The sequence below is a fragment of the Geotrypetes seraphini genome, chromosome 8 (assembly GCF_902459505.1).
Source record: "Geotrypetes seraphini chromosome 8, aGeoSer1.1, whole genome shotgun sequence".
Classification (NCBI taxonomy): Eukaryota; Metazoa; Chordata; class Amphibia; order Gymnophiona; family Dermophiidae; genus Geotrypetes; species Geotrypetes seraphini.
The window spans coordinates 80,065,666-80,086,170 of record NC_047091.1 but is presented as its reverse complement, the minus strand read 5'-3'; the positions used below and the strand labels follow the sequence as shown (position 1 = coordinate 80,086,170).

The 20,505-nt window shown below is 46.1% G+C and overlaps 1 protein-coding gene across 5 annotated transcripts; it reads left to right on the top strand.

Annotated features, from left to right (window-relative positions):
* The first annotated feature begins 223 nt into the window (after nt 1-223).
* BAD (BCL2 associated agonist of cell death) lies at nt 224-19,600 on the top strand. Of its 5 annotated transcripts, none has more exons than XM_033954391.1 (4): nt 224-379; nt 1,921-2,116; nt 5,375-5,547; nt 18,839-19,600. In XM_033954391.1, exons 1-4 carry the CDS (start codon nt 254-256, stop codon nt 18,971-18,973), a joined length of 630 nt encoding a protein of 209 aa, XP_033810282.1. In that variant the 5' UTR covers nt 224-253; the 3' UTR covers nt 18,974-19,600. The 5 variants fall into 5 exon arrangements, with proteins under 5 accessions (XP_033810282.1, XP_033810284.1, XP_033810283.1 ...); XM_033954393.1 differs by lacking the exon at nt 224-379 and adding an exon at nt 708-922; XM_033954392.1 differs by lacking the exon at nt 224-379 and adding an exon at nt 986-1,009.
* The last annotated feature ends 905 nt before the right edge of the window (nt 19,601-20,505 follow it).

Sequence of the window (20,505 nt, the reverse complement as noted above, 5' to 3'; positions counted from 1 at the left end):
TCCGTCCCACAGGACTTATGGAGGTGTGTTGCTGAGTCTGAATTAATTTTCTTCCTTCCTCCAGGATCTAGGGAGGAAAGGTGCTAGGTGAGTGGCATGTTTCTTTCGAGGTGTGGGGGTGTTCTGTGAGTTTTGATACCACTCCTCATTGGGTCTGGGGTGCCTGATGGGTTTTAATGAATGCCAGCCTCTGAGAAGTTTGGGAGTGCTTCGGAAGCCCCACCCCTTTTCCTGGGTTCGCGCTATTTGATAAATGTTGCGTCTCTCAACCAGGTTTGGGGTGCTTGGTGGATTTAAAAATGTATTACGCCTCCAAGTCTCTGGTTTACAGCGTATGGTGTTTGACGTGACGATTATCTTTCTTTCTCCAGGATTTGGGGTAGGTTCGTGCGTGTCAATTGATACCATGCCCCACATTCGCTTTCTCCCCACTCCCGAGCTAAGTGCAGACCCCGCTATTATTAGGGCATCACTCTTTCAAATGAAAGTTACTTGCGCGACAGATGGGCGGCGCACGGGACTGACGTCATCATCCTTACAGCCTCTAGCAGAGCGAACCGTGACCGTTATGTCACGTGATACACTGCCGGATGACGGGATCTGTAGTCCTTTTAAAATTCCATCTCTGAGCCGGCGGTCCGTGGATGTCAGTTTAGATTTTCGGCTTCCTCACTTACTTTTCGGTGTCACTGAACAGCCGCCGCGGCCATAAAGACGCTATTGTGATTTGGCGGAATACGGCAGTTATCCTAGCAGGCCACCGCCGCCAAGGAGTAGGAAGCAAAGAAAGTCAAACCGGCCTCCTGGTCGCCCATGACGCCTTAGTGTTTCATTGGCTAACTGTGGAGGGTTGCCTTGGAGAGAATTACGAACTTCCGGTTTGAGATAAACAGAGGAAAGGACGGGTTGCACTGGAGTGGTGGTAGGTTTCGAGTTAGTACGGAGCTTAGTAAGTTGGCCAGTATAAAGTCTGTTCCTCGCCCAGCGGTGTGTAGCTGTTATGTGGAGGGTAGGGAGTGACAGGCTGAGCGAATCTGTGGCTGTTCCTAATTCTGTTGTTTGAAAACTTACGTTCGTTGGAGCAGTCTTGTGTCGCTTTGCATTTATTTTATTTTATATAAAGTAGCTCTCTTAATTCTCCCCCCATCAAATAGGTGAATGTGAAGGTTGGAGTTTCGTATTGAAAGAATGCGCGATGATAAGTACAATAAAAGGCTGGCTGGGAAACGCTACCACCCTACTCCAAGCTTTCACGAAACTTTAGTCTTTGTAATTACGCCACGTAATTGCTATGAGCACTAAAAAAGCCACACTTTGCCCTTTGCTGGAATGTGTCAAGTCCTTGCCCGAAATATAGATCAGACGAACATTTTCAAGTAACGTAAAGTTTTTTTTTAACATCAGTTTGCTAGGTGGTTAAAGGTAGCAAGCATAAGTAACAGAAGTGATTTTACCCAGGCCCAACATAAGTCCTAAAATGCAGTGAGCCCAACAAACCTGTAAGTGAATTGCAAGTGACCACAATATTTTGCGTGCAATTTCACTATGTAATCGTAGAAAAGTCATTTGCTCTTTCTTTGTACCAGACTTAACATACCTTGTTGGGCAGAGTGATAGTAGGTAGAAAATGCTGCCTTAGCATAGTTAGATTTCCAATTTGTTTCTAACTTACTGTATATGCTAACCTTTAGTAAAAGACCTCTTATCTGCTGCAGTACCTATCTTATTCCTATGGGCCCTGCTGCAGATAATGTGTTAATGATTGTGAGCCCACAGGGACAGATACTTGAGTACCCGATTGTAAAACCGCTTAGATAACCTTAGAAAAACCTAATAAACTTGAAACTTGATATTTAATAAAAGACTCCTATAGATTTGTTTGTCCTTATCTCTGTTCTTGTTTTTCTTTTCTCCTACCAGTTTTCCTGTCTCAGCGGAGGATATTGGCTTCCGGCTATGTTCCAAATCCCAGAGTTTGAGTTAGAGGAACAGAGCAGTGTTTTCTGTGAAGAAGAAACTAACAGCTCGCAGTCAGAACAGTTCCCCTTCTTGAACAGACAGACTGTGACAGAACCCAACTTGCAATCATGTTGTTCAGTGCCTCCAGGATCAGGAGGTGAGATTAATGGGTTATCTTCAACCAAAACATAAAATATGCCCTTACTGAGCAAGGATTACGGGGGTGGAGAGGTAATGTTTCAGCATTAGTGTTACGAGGTGTACTGTGCTGGTACTCCTTTATTTGGCAAAAAGCACATGTGTCCTGAACCTGTGGATAGTGCATCTTCATCCATGAGCAATGTTCCCTCTAGGCTGCGCACTTTTTAACAGGAGGCCATTCAGCCCAACCGCGCAGCCGGTGAGATTGAGACTAATGCAGCGACAAACTGAAACAGACCAATTGCGGGACCTTCCTATGTGTACACACAGCTGCCAGCCAGCCCTCTCTGATGTCATTTCTTTCAGAAAAGAGCCGGCAGCTGCAGATATGTATGGGAAGGCCCTGCAACTGATTTGTTTTAGTTTGCCATTGCAGTTTTGGAAAAGCAGTAGCAGTGGTGGGGATGCTAGGGGAGCAGGCACTAGTGGATATGGGAGAGTTTGGGAAAATACTGGTGGAAATGGGGTAGAGGAAGAGATGTGAGGAGAGAGAGGGGTAGGGTTACCAGATGTCCTGGAAAGCCCAGACATGTCCTCTTTTTAGAGGACTGTTGGGTGCCTGGATGGATTTCCAAAATGCAGGGGCCTTCAAGCAGGTGTGGATGCAATATGAAGGCTTTACACGCATGCACACAACTTCATCATATTGCATTCGGGCATACTAGGAGGACCTCCACACACAGCCCCGAGCTCAGGGAAAAAAACAAGGGCTGTGTGGGAGTGGGATGGGATGTGTCTAGGGATGAGATGTGTCTAGGGATGGAACAGAGCAGGGCCTTGTGCCCTTTTTTAAGGTAAAAATCTGGTAACCCTAAAAAGGGGGCATAAGCTGTTGGAAATGGTTTGGGGGGGGTGAGAGAGGTGGCTGAACCTGATGGATGTAGGGTGGGAGAGAAGGAGCAAATATTGGTGGAAATGGGATGGGGCAGATGCTGGTGGAAAAGGGATAGGGGAGAGAGAGAGGGGGCAGAAGCTGGTGGAAATGGTTGGGCAGATGTTGTATAGAAGTGAGAACGGGGGGAGAGAGGGCAGATGCTGGGGGTGAGGTACAGAGAAGAGGGAACAGGGGAAGTGAAATGAGAGATGTTGTATGGAAGGGAGAGATACAAAGAAGATGGAAATATTGATGGAAGGGGAGAGAGGGGAAATGCTGGATGGAAAGGGGAGGGGGAATAAGTTGTATAGAAGGAGTACAATAATCCTGGATGGAAGGGGGAAGTGAAAGGGGAGAGTTGGGTCAGACTGTATGAAAGGGGGAAGAGACAAAGGAGGACGATACTGATGGAGGGGAGAGAGAGCATGGAGATGCTGTATGGTAAGGGGCAGAGGAGGCAGACACTGTATAGAAGGGGGCAGATGCTGGATGGAAGAGGGGAGAGAAATGAGCAAATATTGGGGGGGGGGACAGAAAAAGGAGATAATGATGGAAGGAGAGAGAAAGAGTGCAGAGTTAGTGAAAGACTGGGAATAAGGGGAAGCCACAGTGAGAGAAAGAGATAGAAATCTGCCAGTAGACCGTAAAAAGAGGGAACTCAACTAGATAGTAAGAATGAATTAAATCGGGACATAGAGGTAGAAAAATAAATTGAAGAAAGCCGAAAGGAAAAGGAGAAAAGAAAAATCTCAGCAAGAGACAAGATGGAGGAAATCAGAAACCAGAGAAGTAAATGGGCAGAAAAAAATTATTTTTAATTCAGTATAGCGTGGTACCCTTGTATATAAAGGTTAATAAATTATAAATAGAATTAAGATAATATATTTTCATGGGACTAACTTTAATACATTTTTGACCAACTGTCAAGAGACCAAAACCTCCTTTCTCAGGTCAGGATTACTTACTGTCTTGATCTGGGAAAGGAGATTTTGGCCTCTGAGAGCTAACTGAGAAATTATTTAAGTCCTTTCAATAAAATATCATCTTATTTTCTATTTTTTTTTATTTATATTTGTAATGTACAGTGTGTATAATATCAGGGTAATGTAATGGAAAATTTTTGCTCAAATCAACTCAGTCCTTTGCTCATGAAAAAAAGATTTTGCGCTCATGTTCTTGGTCCTTAGAGGAAACATTGCCCATGAAGTATGCAGAAGGCATTATATACATTTTCAGCTCTGCCTTTCTGTATCACAAGGCACTGCCCTCTCCTCAGATTTTTCTTTCTGAAAGTGAGTTGAGAAAGTGTCTTTTCATCTGCTCTGATAAATTTCTTATTTTCAGGTATTATCCAACATTTTTTCTTAGAGGCTTTGGGTGCTTTGGATCCCAGTAATCCTGCGACAGCTCTGCCTGGAGAAACTGCAAACTCTTCTGAGGTATCTAGCTGAGCAGGCCAGGCTGCGATGTCAAGTTGGTGACCTTTCTCATGTGTGATTTGTGGGTCTAAAATCTTGTAGGCTAAGGCTTCAAGGCAAGATAGTAAGTTTTCTACTTGTTTAGAGGATTGGTCTTCGAGATGGAAGTTTAGATCTCCTAGGATTAGGTTGTGTACTGCCGTTAGTGAGTTTCGGTATATAAAATCTTCAAATTCTGGTTTTGCTGTGTTCCAGTTCCCTGGTGTGATGTAGCAGAGCATGCAGGCTATGGATCCTTTTAGTGTGGTGCATGATAGTTCTCAGGCTAGTAGGTCCATGTATGGGGTGGATGTTTTGTCTAGTATGTTTAAGTTTAGGGAGTTTCTGACTAAGATGGCCAGTCTTCCTCCTCTTTTTTTTTTTTTTCTTTCTCTGCAGACCACCTACCTTGTAGCTCTGCGGGCAAACTTCTGTTATCCTGGGGTCGGAGTCTGAGGTTAGCCAGGTTTCGACAAGGAAGACGCAGTCTAGTTTCTCAGTTTCTACCCAGTCTCTTATGTGTTCTATCTTTGGGCCTAGAGCTCTGATGTTTATGTAGGCACATGTTTGTGTGGTGTAATCTCTGCTTTGGAACAAATTGAGGAGAGGACAGTGCCTGGTGATGCAGGGAGGTGAATTTGAAAATGTAGATGCTTTCTGCATACCTCGCGGGTGAAGATGCACTACCCACTCATACTTTTCAGGACTCATACTTTTCTATTGGAAAGATGTTTATCGAGGTAAGAACCTAATCTTCTGATACCATACTGAAAACATTGTTACATAGATAATGTGAGGTATTAGAATGGAGCTTCTGGTACAGTCTCTGCCCTAATACCAAGAGAGATACACTTGCTAAATATTTGTCCTCAATTTTTTTTAGTGGAGCCCCGGGGCAGAATAGGCTCGGACACAACCACAACAGAAGCTGAGGCACAGGATGAGCTGGGGTATTTCCGGGGGCGTTCCAAGTCGGCACCCCCTAACCTGTGGGCGGCTATGCGCTATGGCCGGGAACTGCGGAGAATGAGTGATGAGTTTGATTTGACTGTTCAGGTAAAAATATATATTCTTAGCACTGTCCTCAGATATGAGCACTTCATGGCTTCTGAATCTTCAGTCTGCCCTTTTATTTTTGTTCTGATAATTTGTTCCTTCTCCATCTTTGGTCTTCCAGCTCAATCAAAACTGACTTCTACCAGGTCTGTGAAACTTTAATTCTTCATGTGCAGTTACACAAGGCTCCCTTTCCACCACCATTTTTAAACCCTTCCCCTTTCTATGTGACCTAGCTATGGCCCTGACCCCACAGAGGGAAGTTTATGAAAACAAAACTGAAGGCAACTAGCAAAACATGGTGTCTAAAAATGTCTATAGTTGGTCTTGTTTTAACACCAAAATAATTTTAAATGCTTATAAATACACACCTTCAAATAATTAAGGAGCAAAAAGCTTCCTTCAACTAGCAAAAGCTAGAGATCCTCAAAGTTAACTCAAAATTCTTGTACAATCCCACTCTATTCCTGGACAAGTGGGTTATTTTCCTATGATCGCTAGACCGCTTGTAGGGAGCCTCGAATAAACAGTATTTTCAGCCTCTCCCCTCTTACCTCAGGACTGCCCCCCAGGAATACAATTTTTTTCCTACAAGCCAGACTGTAGGAGCTTGTCTATTCTGCTCATGTTTACTTTTTTTTAACTCTGTCTTTTGTTTGTGAATTCCGCCCTTGTGCTGCAGAGGTTCCCCATGGGGACAGCTCTGGTTGCAGGAGATCGCAGACTTTGCGTAAAGTCTGTTTCCAGTGAGATGGCTGCCTGTCAGTACTCCCTCTGGACAGCCTGCACATCTGTTCGGGGCTCTGGGACTGTTTCCTTGGTAGCTGGCTCTTCCCAGGTTCCATGGAGGTGAGCCTGGGATCGTTGCCGACTGCGTCCCTCTGCCAAGTTGCATCTGTGTGGGTGTCCGGTGGCAGCAGCGGTCTCTGGCCATTGGTATTGGGCCAGTGGGACAGTCAGAAGACCAGCAGTCCAGTTTTCATGCTTGGTTTTTAGGCAGTTTGGGAGTTAGCCCTAGTTCTAAAATTGCAGCTGCTTCAGCGTCTCTCCAGACCTGCACAGTTCACTGATGGGTAATAGCTCACTATGACCAGCAAATGGAGACTGAGACAAACTTTTGGCTGTAGTACAAATGGCTGTGCAGTCCCTAATACCTCAATCTGTTCTCAGTCTCCAGCGGGTGGTGGTAAGCTGTTGCAGTGCTTCCTGGTTTAGTGTAGGCCTGTTGGAAGTTGTTTAGTGGCCTTCATATCTCTGTCTGGTGCCAGAATGAGCTTTGGGGGACCCTCTCGGGGGTCTGTCCAACCTCAGGGGTGTCATGCTCGACGGGTCAAGTCCCCCCATTTCCTTCACCTCCTCAAGATTTTTCTAGAGTTGCTTTAGCTGTAAGCCTTGCTACCGATATCCTGATGCAGTGCCGGTCTGAAACCTTCAATTATCTGTTATTGATTTTTATTGCTAACTGACACTTTTCTTTTAGCTGGCTTGTGTATTGCGCAATGAGCACTTTTAAAGGGAAAAAATGCTCATTGTGCTGCAGACGCGAGGTCGATGCGGCCGGCCTGTATTCGTGTGCCGGCCACCGTGAAAGGGAATCCTCGTTTACTTCAAGTGCTGGTGTCCAGGGATCCCCTTCGCAAGTGCCTCGCACACTGGCAGTGGGGAAGCCCAGGCTTCTCTCGCAGCCCACACAGGGATTCCCCCAGCTGCCGACGATCAGAGAAATAAGGTTTCCCTTACCGCCGATAGTGCTGGGGCCTCCCTTACCACTGCTGCCGACTTGTCTGCTTTAGCAGGCCTCTCAGCCGCTGTTTGCCATGGGGGGGGGGGGGTTGGCGGGTAGCTCCTCCATCTTGTCTGCAGCCACAAGTGATCTTCCCCCCTGTTGGAGAGACAGGGGCAGGTTTCTGCTAGGTCTCCTGCTTTGGCAGTGAGTCCCATTGGGCCACCAGGGGATTTCTCCTGATTTTGTTTTAGCCTTGTGCAAGGCTTATCTTCAGGCGGCCAGGGTCCTGCTTCCACCCCAGGGGTCTTGGATTTTTTTTTTTTTAATGGGGGGGTTCTCTCTGCTTCCCACCCTGGTTCAGTCCCTCTCTGCTCCGGCTTCAATCCCGTCTCCCCCTCCCCCCAGTTTTGTCCAAGTGGCCGAGGGTCTCTTGGGATGAGGATTTTTTATTTGGGGACCCGTTTTCGGTTGAAGAGGACTTGGACCCCTTGGACCTCCATGATCACGCTGGGGGGGACAGATGCCACTGGCGGAAGTTTCTTGGAACCGCCGGCTAGCAAGGATGCATCTGTGGTACGCTTTTTTTCAGCGGGATGAGCTCCAGGATCTTATTCTTCAGGTTTCCTCAGTTTTGTGTTTCGAGGAGGATGCAAAGGAGCATGTGGTGGACCCCCTTGCTTCGGGGAATCTGCTCAGCCTCCTGCTCTTTTCCTATGCATCAGGATATTGTTCTGATTGCAATGGAAGGCGCCGAAATGCCCTTTCATTTTGTGCGATCTATGGCCCGCCTGTTATCCCATTCCAGAGGGAGATAGGGATGCCTTGAATTCGCCCACTAGTGGATGTAGTGGTTTTGGCCAACACGAAACGGTATTCAGTGCCGGTAGAGGGCAGCTTGGCGTAGGTTGGAGTTCCTTCTATAAGCAGAGTTTTGATGTGACTGCCCTGGTGGTCCAGACAGCGTTGTGTGGCGGTCTGGTGGCACGGGCTTGTTTTTGGTGGTCCGAGCGGGTCCTTGACTGGAGTCTGATGACTGGTCCTTGGTGGATCAGGAGTTAACTAAGATTGAGATGGGCGCCTTCTTATCTCTCAGATGCCATGTATGATCTGTTGCAGGCCATGGCTCTCGGTGTGGCCGCACATCATACCCTGTGGCTCCGGGCTTGGTTGGTGGATGTGGCATCGAAGGCAAAACTTAAGAAATTTCCCTTTCGGGGGTGGGGGGGGGGGGTCATCTTGTTTGGCGAGGATCTGGACATGTTGTAGAGACTCTAAAGTTCCCCGTCTTCCTGAAGACTGTGCTTACTTGCTTGCCTGCCTGCATAGGGTGGTGTTGCTCAGGGGTGTATGTGTGATTTTCACCGATACCACCTGGTCATGGGCCGGCTTCCTTTCCTTACACTAGATCTCCCCGGGGTCGTTTTCTTTCAGCGCATGCAGTCATTTCGGGGAGCCCATCGGAGGCATTGATTCCTCCGCCCATTCCTCCACCACCTGCCCTGCCCAATGACTCCTTATGGGCTCTTCCCTGGTGCCGGTAGGCACATGGTTGCAGAGGGAGTTTTTACCAGGTGTGGGCCAAGATCACGACTAGATTTAGTGGGTTATGGAGGTGATTCAGGACAGATATACTCTGGAGTTTTCCTGGCCCTTGCCAGATCACTTCCTATCCTTCTTGTCAAGTGGCAAGGTAAGAAGCGTTTTTCTCATCAGACGCTAGTTTGTTTTCCAGTGAGTTGGTTGCCTGTCAGTGCACCCTCTGGACAGCCTGCCACTTTTGTTCGGGGCTCAGGGACTGTTTCCTTGGGAGCTGGCTTACCCTAGGTTCGTCCACTAGTGGGTCTGAGCGCAGGCTGCGTGGCTTCATGGAGATGAGCCTGGGATCAGAGCCAACTGCGTCCCCTCTACCAAGTTGCATCTGCAACAGGTGTCCAGTGGCAATAGAGGTCTCTGGCCCATTGGTATCAAGCTGGTGGGGCAGTCAGAAGACAAACAGTCATGCTTGTAGAGGATCTCCCTGTTAACTGTTTCAGCTTCCATTGCTGCAATACACAGCACCTCAAGGCAGTACAGAGCTCACATTCTGTCACAGCGATTTTGAGGGAGTCCTTAAAAGTGGTTTTTTGGGCAGTTTGGAGTTAGCCCTTGTCTCCCCCCCCTTCAAGAATCCTAAAATTGCTGCTTTTTGGGGGTTCCTGTGCTTTTCCTGAGCTATTTTCTTTTGAAAATTGCTTGGCGTCCATCTTAGATTTTTCTTTTTTTTTTTTTTGGTTTATAATTTTTATTCGTTTTCAAATTTTACATAAAGTGTACAAAATATTAAAATACAATTGATGAATACACAACTATCACTTTTACATCTAATACATCATATTTTAAATATATTTTTATCCCTTCTCCCTCCCCCCACCCTTCTAATACTTTCCAATCATACATTACATATTATATTCATATTATATCATATTATGTAAAAATTATTTTCATTTCCCTCCCCTTCATGTGTGTCACAAAGAAGATATTGAAAAGAAGAAAAAGAAGAAGAAAATCCTACTATTTATTCATTACAATATTTTGTCAATGGCCCCCATATTTTCATAAATTTAGTATATGTCCCTCTTTGTATTGCTATTGCTCTTTCCATTTTGAATATATGACATATTGTATTCCACCATAAATGTATAATTTAGGTTATTATAATTCTTCCAATTGTTGGTTATATGCTGATGGCAACCCCTGTCATGATTAATAAAAGCTTGTTATTTTCTGGTGAAATTTGACTTTTTTTTTCTCATCATCATTCCAAATAACACTGTATCATATGATATTGCTATATGATTTTCCATCAATTTATTAATTTGTGGCCAAATTGTATTCCAAAAACTTTTATGTAGGGACAATGATACAGTAAATGATCCAGCGTCCCTGGTTCCAGATTACAGTGCCAGCATTTATTAGACTTAGAGCTATCTAATTTTTGTAAACGTGTAGGGGTCCAAAAAGCTCTATGTAATAAAAAGAACCAGTTTGTCTCATAGATGCTGATACTGTACATCTCATTCTCCAAGACCAAATTAGTGGCCATTGAGATGCAGTAATTTGATGCTTAATCTCAATGCTCCAAATGTCTCTTAGACATAATAAATATAAAAAAATTAAGTTTATTTTTTGCCTCTACAAACTTCGTTTTTGCAAGAAAACCACTCAGATGAAGTCCTTAAGGCAGGACACTTCAGATTCATGCCTTGTTTGTAGTGGATGGCTGTCTGGTGAGCAGCAGTGTTGTCTGGAGGGAGGGGGAAGAAATTTTGTTGTTCCCTTGGCCCCTGAAGGGGGGTCCTGCCACTGTTGCTAGCCAGGAACAACCCAAAAAGTCAAAAGCAGGCCCCACAGACAGTGCCCTTGCAGCCCCTGACTAAACGTAGCCGCAATTCAGCACCTAAAGTGCAGAAGTCCTCCAAAAGTTCTAAGGGAGGCTCCCTGGAGGCTGCTTCTGACTTGGAAAACAGGTTTTCCCTGGAATTTATTAACTTAATTTGTCAGGCTTATTTGGCAAAAAATGGTGCCTTTTTTAAAAAAATGTTGTTTATTCATTTTTAAAACTTCAATTGTGCACAAAAGATGATGCATTTATATAAATTATTATCATTACAGCACAATATACTTCTGCATCTCTTTTGTCTTCACTGGCTATGGGGATTTCCCCTTAGGACATGGGAAGGCTGGGCATAATACCCGAGGTATCACCAGCTGTTGTGCTAGTGGTTGGCGTGGACAACCTGGATGTCCGAACCATGCTTTTCCTGTGGGGGATGCTGCAGTGCTTGTGGATCTCCAGGATCAGGATATGGATGGGACTCTGGACCTGGGCAGGGTTCCTACAGTGCAGAGGTTTTTCACACCTACGAACCTGGTTGATATGTTCTCTGAATCCCTCCAGGAGTTGGAGGTTAGCCGGTGTGCTACAATAGTATGCTATCTTATGAGTAGCGAGAAATCGCAGTCTGCCACTTTCCCTGATCATCCAGATATAGTCAAAATGCTCCCGGATATGTGGGAGGTGCCTGAGGATCCATTGAAATGCATCTGAAACATAGAAACATAGAAAATGACAGCAGAAAAGGGCCACAGCCCATCAAGTCTGCCCACCCTATTGACCCACCCTCTTAACTTCGTCCCGCTAGAGATCCCACATACGTATCCCATTTTTTCTTAAAATCTGGCACGCTGCTGGCCTTGATCACCTGTAATGGAAGTTCATTCCAATGATTGACCACCCTTTCGGTGAAGAAATACTTCCTGGTGTCGCCATGAAATTGCCGCCCTTGATTTTCAGCAGATGCCCTCTTGTGGTCGAGGGTCCTTTAAGAGAGAAGATATCGTCTTCCACTTCGATATGGCCTGTGATATATTTAAACGTCTCAATCATGTCCCCCCTCTCTCTATGTTCCTCGAGTGAGTATAGCTGCAATTTGTTCAGCCTTTCCTCATATGGGAGATTCTTGAGCCCTGAGACCATCTTGGTGGCCATTCGTTGAACCGACTCAATTCTCAGCACATCTTTACGATGGCCTCCAGAATTGTACACAATATTTCAGATGATGTCTCACCATGGATCTGTACAAAGGCATTATGACTTCAGGCTTGCGGCTGATGAAACTTCTACGGATACAACCCATCATTTGTCTAGCCTTGGATGAAGCTTTCTCCACTTGATTGGCAGTTTTCATGTCTTCACTAATGATCACTCCTAAATCTCGTTCTGCTTTTAGTCCTAGCTAAGGTCTCACCATTTACAGTGTAAATTCTGCACGGATTTCTGCTGCCATAGGTGCATGACCTTACACTTTTTAGCATTGAAGCCTAGATTAGAGAATGACACGGTGGCGGTTTACCCGCGGCCACCGCATTTTAGCCGCGGGTCACCCGCCGAAAACAGGGAAGAAAAACTAGCAGTCGCTGCGGCGACGGGGACAAGGCCATTCACCGCCCGCGGGGCGGTGAATGGTCTTGTCCCCGTAGTGAGGCATGAAGGATCGCGCGGTCCCCGCAGCTCACACCCGCCTGCCCAATCGATTCTAGTGTTTAGCCAGCTCTCTCCCTTCTCCTCACCTTAGTTTGTAGATTTTCTTTTTTCGGCGACCCGCACGCGCGGCTGCTCAGTGTTAAATCTTCTGCTCTGACGCAACCGGAAACAGGAAGTTGCAGCAGAGCAGAAGATTGAACACTGAGCAGCCGCGCGTGCGGGTCGCCGAAAAAGAAAATCTACAAACTAAGGTGAGGAGAAGGGAGAGAGCTGGCTAAACACTAGAATCGATTGGGCAGGCGGGTGTGAGCTGCGGGGACCGTGCGATCGCTAGTGTTCCCGGCTCAAATTGGAAGGAGGGAGTGAAAGGGAAAAGGATTCTGGGCCAAGGGGATGAAGTCGGAAAGAAAAACCCACAGCAGGAAAGAAAGGGAAGGACTGGCAGGTGAGCCAGATGCTAGAAGCAGGGGGGGGGGGGAAGAAAGAGGGAAAAAAGCTAGATGGGGTTGAAAAGAAGAGACACACTGGTATGGAAGAGGAAGATAGGGGAAATCTGGACACAGGAAGGTAACAGAAAGAGGAGAAATTATGTGCATGGGGCATAGGGACAGAGACATAAAGGGGACATGCCATGGGGATGGTATATGGACACAGGGGGGGCAATGACAGATACATAGGGGAGATATTAGAAATGGAGAAAATAGGAGCACAGAAGCGAGATGGTTTGTGGGGATGGGACAGGGACCGAGCTCGCAGGCTCCAGTGGCTTGCACAAATTACATTTTAACGTGCCATGAAATAAGAGGGAGGAAGGTAGATAGATAAGCCAGGTGAGAGGAGCTGAAGGGTAGTAGAAAGGAACAGATGGTAAAGGAGGGAGGGAAGGGTGGTGGTGGAAAGGAATAGGACAGACATTGAAGGAGGGTGGAGAGGAACAGACCCGAAGGGAAATGTGGAAGACAGAGTGGGAAGAAGACAGATGCCAGACTATGCGAGAGCGGAGGGAAGAAGATGGGTGCTAGACCAATTGGGGGGGGGGGGGTTAAGGGAGAGGCACAGTAACAGCAAATGGAAGACGCAGAGAGAAGACACACAGTGGATGGAAGGAATTCAATGAGAAGATGTGGAAAGCAGAAACCAGACAACAAAGGTAGAAAAAAAAATTATATTTATTTATTTATTTTTTGCTTTAGGATAAAATAGTATATTAGTTGTGTTGATAAAAATTTATAAACAAAGCCCTGCCAGCTGAACATCTCTTTCTCTAGTTCAGCAGCAGGAACTTTGATTTATAAGAAAGGAATAAGCTAAATATTACAGTACTAAGGCTTATATGGATGCAGCGGGGACGGGGCGGTGAATGGGATGGCAGTGGCGGTGATGGGGCGGTGAAAGGGATGGCGGTGACGGTGACGGGGGGGGTGAAGGGAACGGGGGTGACGGGGCGGTGCAGAGGATGGTGGGCCGGTGACGGGGACAGATTTTTTCCCCGTGTCATTCTCTAGCCTAGATGTCAAGTCGATGACCAGTGTTCCAAAAAGAGCAAGTTCTGCGTCATACTGTCGGGCAAAGTGCTGTTACCTACTATGTTGCATAGTTTGGCATCATCGGCAAATAATGTTATTTTACCTTGAAGCCCCTGAATCAGGTCTCTTATGAATATGTTGAAAAGGATCGGTCCCAAGACTGAGCCCTGCAGCACTCCACTGGTCACCTCCGACGTATTGGAGAAGGTACCGTTAACCACCACCCTTTGAAGTCTACCGCTCAGCCAGTCATTGACCCATGTAGTTGATGTTTCTCCTAATCCCATCGATGTCATCTTGCTTAACAACGCTATCAAAAGCTTTACTGAAATCTAAGTACACTACGTCCAGGGACTCTCCCATATCTAGTTTTCTTGTTACCCAGTCAAAGAAGCTAATCAGGTTGGATTGGCAGGACCTTCCCTTTGTGAATCCATGCTGGTGGTGATCCCGTAGATTCTCCTCGTTCAGGATTGTATCTAATTTATGTTTAATAAGTGTTTCCATGAGTTTACTCACTATTGATGTGAGACTCGCCGGTCTGTAATTCGCAGCCTCCGTCCTGCAACCCTTTTTGTGCAGTGGAATGACGTTAGCTGTTTCCAGTCCAAGGGGACTCTTCCCTTACTCAGGGAAAGATTGAAGAGCACAGATAACGGTTCAGGCTCTACCCAGTGGCAGATGCCTTTGACCAGCACTTTGCATCCCCGAAAGTTGATTCCTCAGTGGTGCAGGTTGCTAAGCGCACTTCTTTAGCAAATCTCCAGACCAGCATAGGTTAATCATACAAGCGGGTTATATCTCCTCATGACCAGCAGGTGGAGACTGAGACAAAACTTTGGAATAGTACAAATCATGTGACTCCTCCCTAATTACCTCAGTCTTCTCTGTCTCCAGCAGGTGTAGTGAGCTGTATCCATCTCCCTTGGTAGGGCTTTTGGATTTGTTTAGGAATTTTTGTTCCCTTTTTGGTCCTGTATTAAGCTTGGGTGGACCCTGTTTGGGGGTCTGTCCGACCATGGGGGTGTCAAACCTGGCAGGTCTCGAGCGGGGTCCCTCCCCCCCTTTCCTCCATCTCCCCAGCATTTTTTTTTTAAAGGTGCCTCAACAGTAAGCCTTACCCCCTGGTGGCTGAGTCCTTTCTCTGTCTGAGGATTTTCCCCTCTGGATTCCCGAGTGGGTGATCTTGCTGACAGATGCCAGTCTCAGGGGCTGGGGTGTTGTTTGCATGGACGTTCCAGTTCAGGGCCAGTGGGCCCTCTGTGAGTGGAAGTGGTCGATCAATCGCCTGGAGTTTCAAGTGATCTGACTGGCTCTCCACTTCGAGGCTTATCTCCGGCATCTTCTTGGACAGCACCATGGCGGTGGCCTACATCAATCGCCAGAGGGCACCAAAAGTGGCTCCCTGAGCATGGAAGCCCAGCTTCTCTTCCAGTGGGCAGAGAGACACCTCGTGGTGCTTTCAGCTGCGCAGGTGGCTGGACGTGACAACGTCCAAGCAGATTACCTCAGTTGTCAGCCTCTGGCCTCCTGAAGGGCATTCAACTGCATTGTGGAATGCTGGAGTTGCCCCACGTTTGACCTCATGGTGTCAGCAGCAATAGGAAAGTGGAATGGTTCTTCAGCTGTCGTCATAAGGCTGGCATTGAGGGGCCTGGATGTTCTGGCTAAGCCCTGGCCACTGGATGGTCTTCTTTCTTTCTCTGTGGCCCTTGATTGGTCATCTGTTGAGAAGAATAGCAACCCAGAGAGGTCAGTGATTCTCATCACGCCCAACTGACCGAGGCACCTATGGTACACCAATTTGGTTCAGCACAGCTTGGCCAGGGACTCGGACTCCGTTGTCATCCTCATCTTCTTACACAGGGCCCGATTTGCATATCAGGATCCATACCACTTTGGTCTTATTGCCTGGCTATTGAGTGTGCGACCTTAGTTTGCAGGGACTATTCCTTGGCCATGATTGCCACCCTTCTCCGTAGCAAGAAGTCCACAGTAGCAGCCTATTTGAAAGCTTGGCGTTATCAGGCATGGTGCGCCCAGAAACTCGAGGATCTGTCTGTCCCGTTGGTTCCCTGAACACTGGAGTTCCTCCAGGATGGCCTGGCAAAAGGGCCTGGCTGTGGCTTCTCTCAGGGTGCAGCTTGCCGGTCTTTCCTGTCTAGGCCCTAAACCTCTGAGAGGCTCCTTAGCCTCTCATCCGGATATAATTTGTTTTCTGAGGGGCACACAGAGATTTCAGCCTCCCCTGTGGCTGCTTTGTCTGTCTTGGAATATCAACCAGGTCCTTTGCTCTTTGGCTCGACTGCCTTATGAGACTAGTCTGTGAGATCCATAAGAGCATAAGAATTGCCGCTGCTGGGTAAGACCCCGAGGTCCATTGTACCCAGCAGTTCGCACACGCGACGGCCCTCTGGTCAAAGACCAGCACCCTAGCTGAGACTAGGGGATAAACATTCAAGATACTGAAGGGGATAGACTTAGTAGACAAGGACAGGTTGTTCACCCTCTCCAAGGTAGGGAGAACGAGAGGGCACTCTCTAAAGTTGAAAGGGGATAGATTCCTTACAAACGTAAGGAAGTTCTTCTTCACCCAGGGATTCAAGACAAAGTTAGACAACTTCCTGCTGAACAAGAAAGTGCGCTGTTAGGGTGCTGGTCTTTGACCAGAGGGCCGTCGCGTGAGCGGACTGCTGAGCATGATGGACCACTGGTCTGACCCAGCAGCGGCAATTCTTATGTTCTTAGCCCTACCTGCTTCTTGTGTTGATCGTCCAGCCTAGTCAGTTTGCAAGATTTCTGTAGTGAATCGTGTCCCTGCATCCCATTCCCTCATTTGCATGCACGGATCGGAATCTGATCGGAGGAGAGGTAAGTGAATTGGGCTGGAGTAAAATCGGATCGCAAAGCGATCAGTACACAATCAGTTTGCTTAGTGAATCTCGCTCTTTGTATTCTGTTCAGTTGTGACCCTTATCACTTTCAATAGAACATATGTTGTTTAAAAAAAAAAAAAAGTCATTGTGGACTTGGACATTAGGAAACCTCATTTTATTCTCCTGGAACATTAATCTGGTATTTCTATGGCTTTTGTATATTTTGGCATGATATATTTAATTTGTTAGTGTATGGCATGCATTTCCAATGACCACATTTTTATTTTGTATACTTTGTTGTGTGTTTATAGACCCTCGACGCAGGCACTAGCTGAAATATGGGCTGTTGTTGGGTCCCAATCAAATCTTTCTCTGAACCTTGACTCTGGTTTGTTGTCTCCTCTGTGACCAAGTTCAGCTTTTTTTGCTCTAAAATTCAGGGGAAATGGCTGTTTGTGCCAAGTGCATATGCTCTAAACATCCTTTTTAGTAGAAAATTTCATTGAAAACTAGTGTATACACAGTTATTTTGTGAAATATATTTTCCTGACACTCAGACAATATCTCTTGTCAGTTTGGCTTTATGCGGGGACAAAAACCACTGGCAATGAAAGGGGCAACCTCCCCTAATCCCTTGAGTACTGCTCAACCAGAACAGTTTGTGTAAACCTAAACATGTTAGGTAGCAGGCATAAAGCCTGATGTTCATCTGTTACATTGACGTTGCCACATTTCCATTTCAGAAGAAGCATAATCTTCTAGGCCTACCCTAGTCCTGCAAAGAACACACACCCTTGCAAGTTGCATGTGCTTGGATTTTTAATATGCATATCCTGGCTATGTAAAATGGTAGCTTAGATGTTTGTGCAAGATAAATGCTTAAGTCATGGGTGCCCAAAAGATCGATCAAAGGCAATGCGAGTCGGCTCCGCAATAGACTCACGTTGCCTTCGAGTTCTCCGTGTTCCCTGAAGGCCACAACAGGCCAGCAGCGACTGCAGAAGCACCGGGCACACAAGCCTCACCCTCCCCGGACATCAATTCTGATGTCAGAGAGGAAGTTCTTGGCCAGCCAATTGCTGCCTGGCTGGCCTGGAACTTCTTCTCAGATGTCAGAATTGATGTCGGCAGGGGAGGCTGATGGTCCTGGCGCTTCTGCAGTTGCTGCTGGCCTGTTGTGGCATCAGGAAACAGGGAGAATGCGAAGGCTACAGTGGCTTGGGGGCCTGTTCCCAGACAACGGCCCCGGCGGTGGCTTGGGGAGAAAGAAAGGAGAAACAAAGACAGGGAGGCAGAACAGGGGCAGAAAGACAGAGAGAATGAAAGGGTGGAGGGGCAGGAAGAGAGGAAGAAAAAGTTGGACTCATGGTAGGACAGAGATGTTGGTTGGGGAATGGAATGAGGTCTGGAGGAGATGAAGCATGCAGGAGGCAGAAAGAAGGGAAGAAATAGTGGATGCACAGGTCAACAAAGGTAGGAAAAATGATTTTATTTTCAATTTAGTGATTAAAATGTTTCCGTTTTGAGAATTTATATCTGCTGTCTATATTTTGCACTATGGCCCCCTTTTACTAAACTGCAGTAGTGTATTTTAGCGCAGGGAGCCTATGAGCATCGAGAGCTGTGCAGGGCATTCAATGTAGCTCCCTGCGCTAAAAACCACCATCGTGGTTTAGTAAAAGGGGAGGGTGTATATTTGTCTAATTTTATATAGTTGTTACTGAGGTGACATTGCATATTTTAAAGTTATCTGCCTTGACCTCTTTGAAAAAACTCCAAATATAAATGATAATTAACATTTTCTCTGCATATAGTGTGCATTGTGTTTTTTCAAAATTTTATTGTTGGTAGATCATTTTGACTTGGTTATTTTAAAAGTAGCTCGCAAGCCAAAAAAGTGTGGGCACCCCTGGCTTAAGTACTAGTTACTGTACATTTCAAATGTGAATGTGCCCTCCACAGTGGCTGCCTTTAGGTGTCTTGAAGTGGGAGAAAGGAGAAGGAAGCTCTCTCTTTCTCTGTATCGTTTGCTACTATGATTCAAAATGCTGCCCGGCTTTTAATTCCTCTCCAAAGTTTTCAGCCACATGCTAAAGATTTTTGTTACATTCTTTTTCTGTGTTTTTTTCCTGCCCACTAGGGTCTCCCTCGACCAAAGAGTGCAGGAGCTACTGGAAAGCTAGCAAAAGGCAACGGGTGGAAGGATACTTTCCGGAACCTCTGGACTCAGTACAGATACAAAGAGGAACCACCTGCATCTAGCAAGAAATTCTAACCTGGGCCCCAAGTGCTGTGTTGCGCTGCATTTGGGGGGGGGGGGGGGGGGATAGAGGCCTTGGATGCAGATCCCTGTTACGTGTGCCATTTCCTTTGGAATACAGTATCCATAATGAGAGACAAAGGATGGAAGAGGACATTTTCAGAACTCTTTTGAGAAATGGGTAAACAGTATGCATTTTGTGGTCAGTGCCTTGAGAACAGAAACACATGTTCACAGCAAACACTAAAACAGTCTTGTTTCTGTACTTCAGCAGAGAATCTCACCAAAGGCAGGGACAGGTTCCCTCCGATTTAATTTTTTTGTAATGCCTCTCCATCCCAGTCCATTGTATGATTTTATCATAGAGTTAATGATCATTGCTATCTTGGCCATTCTCTAAAGAGACTTGCATCATGTACTTGATATGGCCAAGCCTAACATTTTTTAGATTGTGTGCCTACGGGGGCCATTCTGTGGGAGTGGTAAGTCAACTGCCATTGCAGTGGCATCTGATCTCTGTGCCATTGCTCTTGTAGAATGAGACTAGTGTGGTTAGTCTCAGAATTACTTAGATTCAGCCTGCTGAAAACTGACTGTACACAACGCTTCCTGGGTGTTTAATAAAGATATTTATACAGTGGATTACTGAACTCTACCTTAGCTTTTCATTGCCATTTCATATCTAGCTTATGCTGAAACTTTCTGGTCACGATGTTCAATACTTAACACTTGTGTTAATCTGTGCAGAATATTCAGAGGGCTTTAGTGCAGAAAACATTGTGTATACCAAAGATGGCTGCAACATTGTATCTAAATGTACTCAAAAGGATGTTAATGAGGTCTTATTATACCGTCCCAATATTCAGAGAACAACACACGCAACAACCCTGCTCAAAACCTACTGCTGGCTTGGGGGGGGGGGGGGGGGGGGGGCGGCGGGCGGCGGTTAAAGAAGATTTCTTATGATTTTCTGTTTTAAAATCTACTAGTTTTGATTTGCTTTGGAAGCAGAAGGAAGCCTATAGAAGCCTCAAAGTGCCGATACTGAGAAACAAATGTGTGCAAGGCTAAGCAGACCCTAAAGTGAGAGCACACATTGACACCTGTTCTCTGTGCCTAAATGTAAACCATTCAAGTGAAATTTTTTTTTGAAAAACTTACTTATTTAAAGGTGTAGAACTGCACTAATGTGTGCTTCATGTCAGTTTGCTTGGGCATATGCACATGAGATGCACTTACTGTAAAACTGTGAGCACATTCCTCACCCTTACTTTCACTCTCATAGCATGCATATGATATGTATGTCATTCGCATTACAAATAAAGACAGTCTTTGGAGAAAACAATGTTTTTGACTTTCCTTTTATTTCTCCTAAAAGTCTTCAAATAGTAAAACTTGTCCACATAGATCATAAAAAGGCTAATGGATCCAACCTGGTCACAGCCAGCAGGCTTTTTCGTTTCATTTTCTTCACACCACTTTTTCCTCTGCACAAAGCAGTTTTTTGTGCACCAGTGCTCAGCTTTGCTTTTTATAAATCTGATCAG

Coding starts and splice junctions, on each gene's coding strand:
- BAD (XM_033954391.1), top strand. CDS start 254: ATGTTGCGTCTCTCAACCAGGTTTGGGGTGCTTGGTGGATTTAAAAAT. Junction 380..1,920: donor TTCTTTCTCCAGGATTTGGG/GTAGGTTCGTGC, acceptor TTCTCCTACCAG/TTTTCCTGTCTCAGCGGAGG. Junction 2,117..5,374: donor AGTGCCTCCAGGATCAGGAG/GTGAGATTAATG, acceptor AATTTTTTTTAG/TGGAGCCCCGGGGCAGAATA.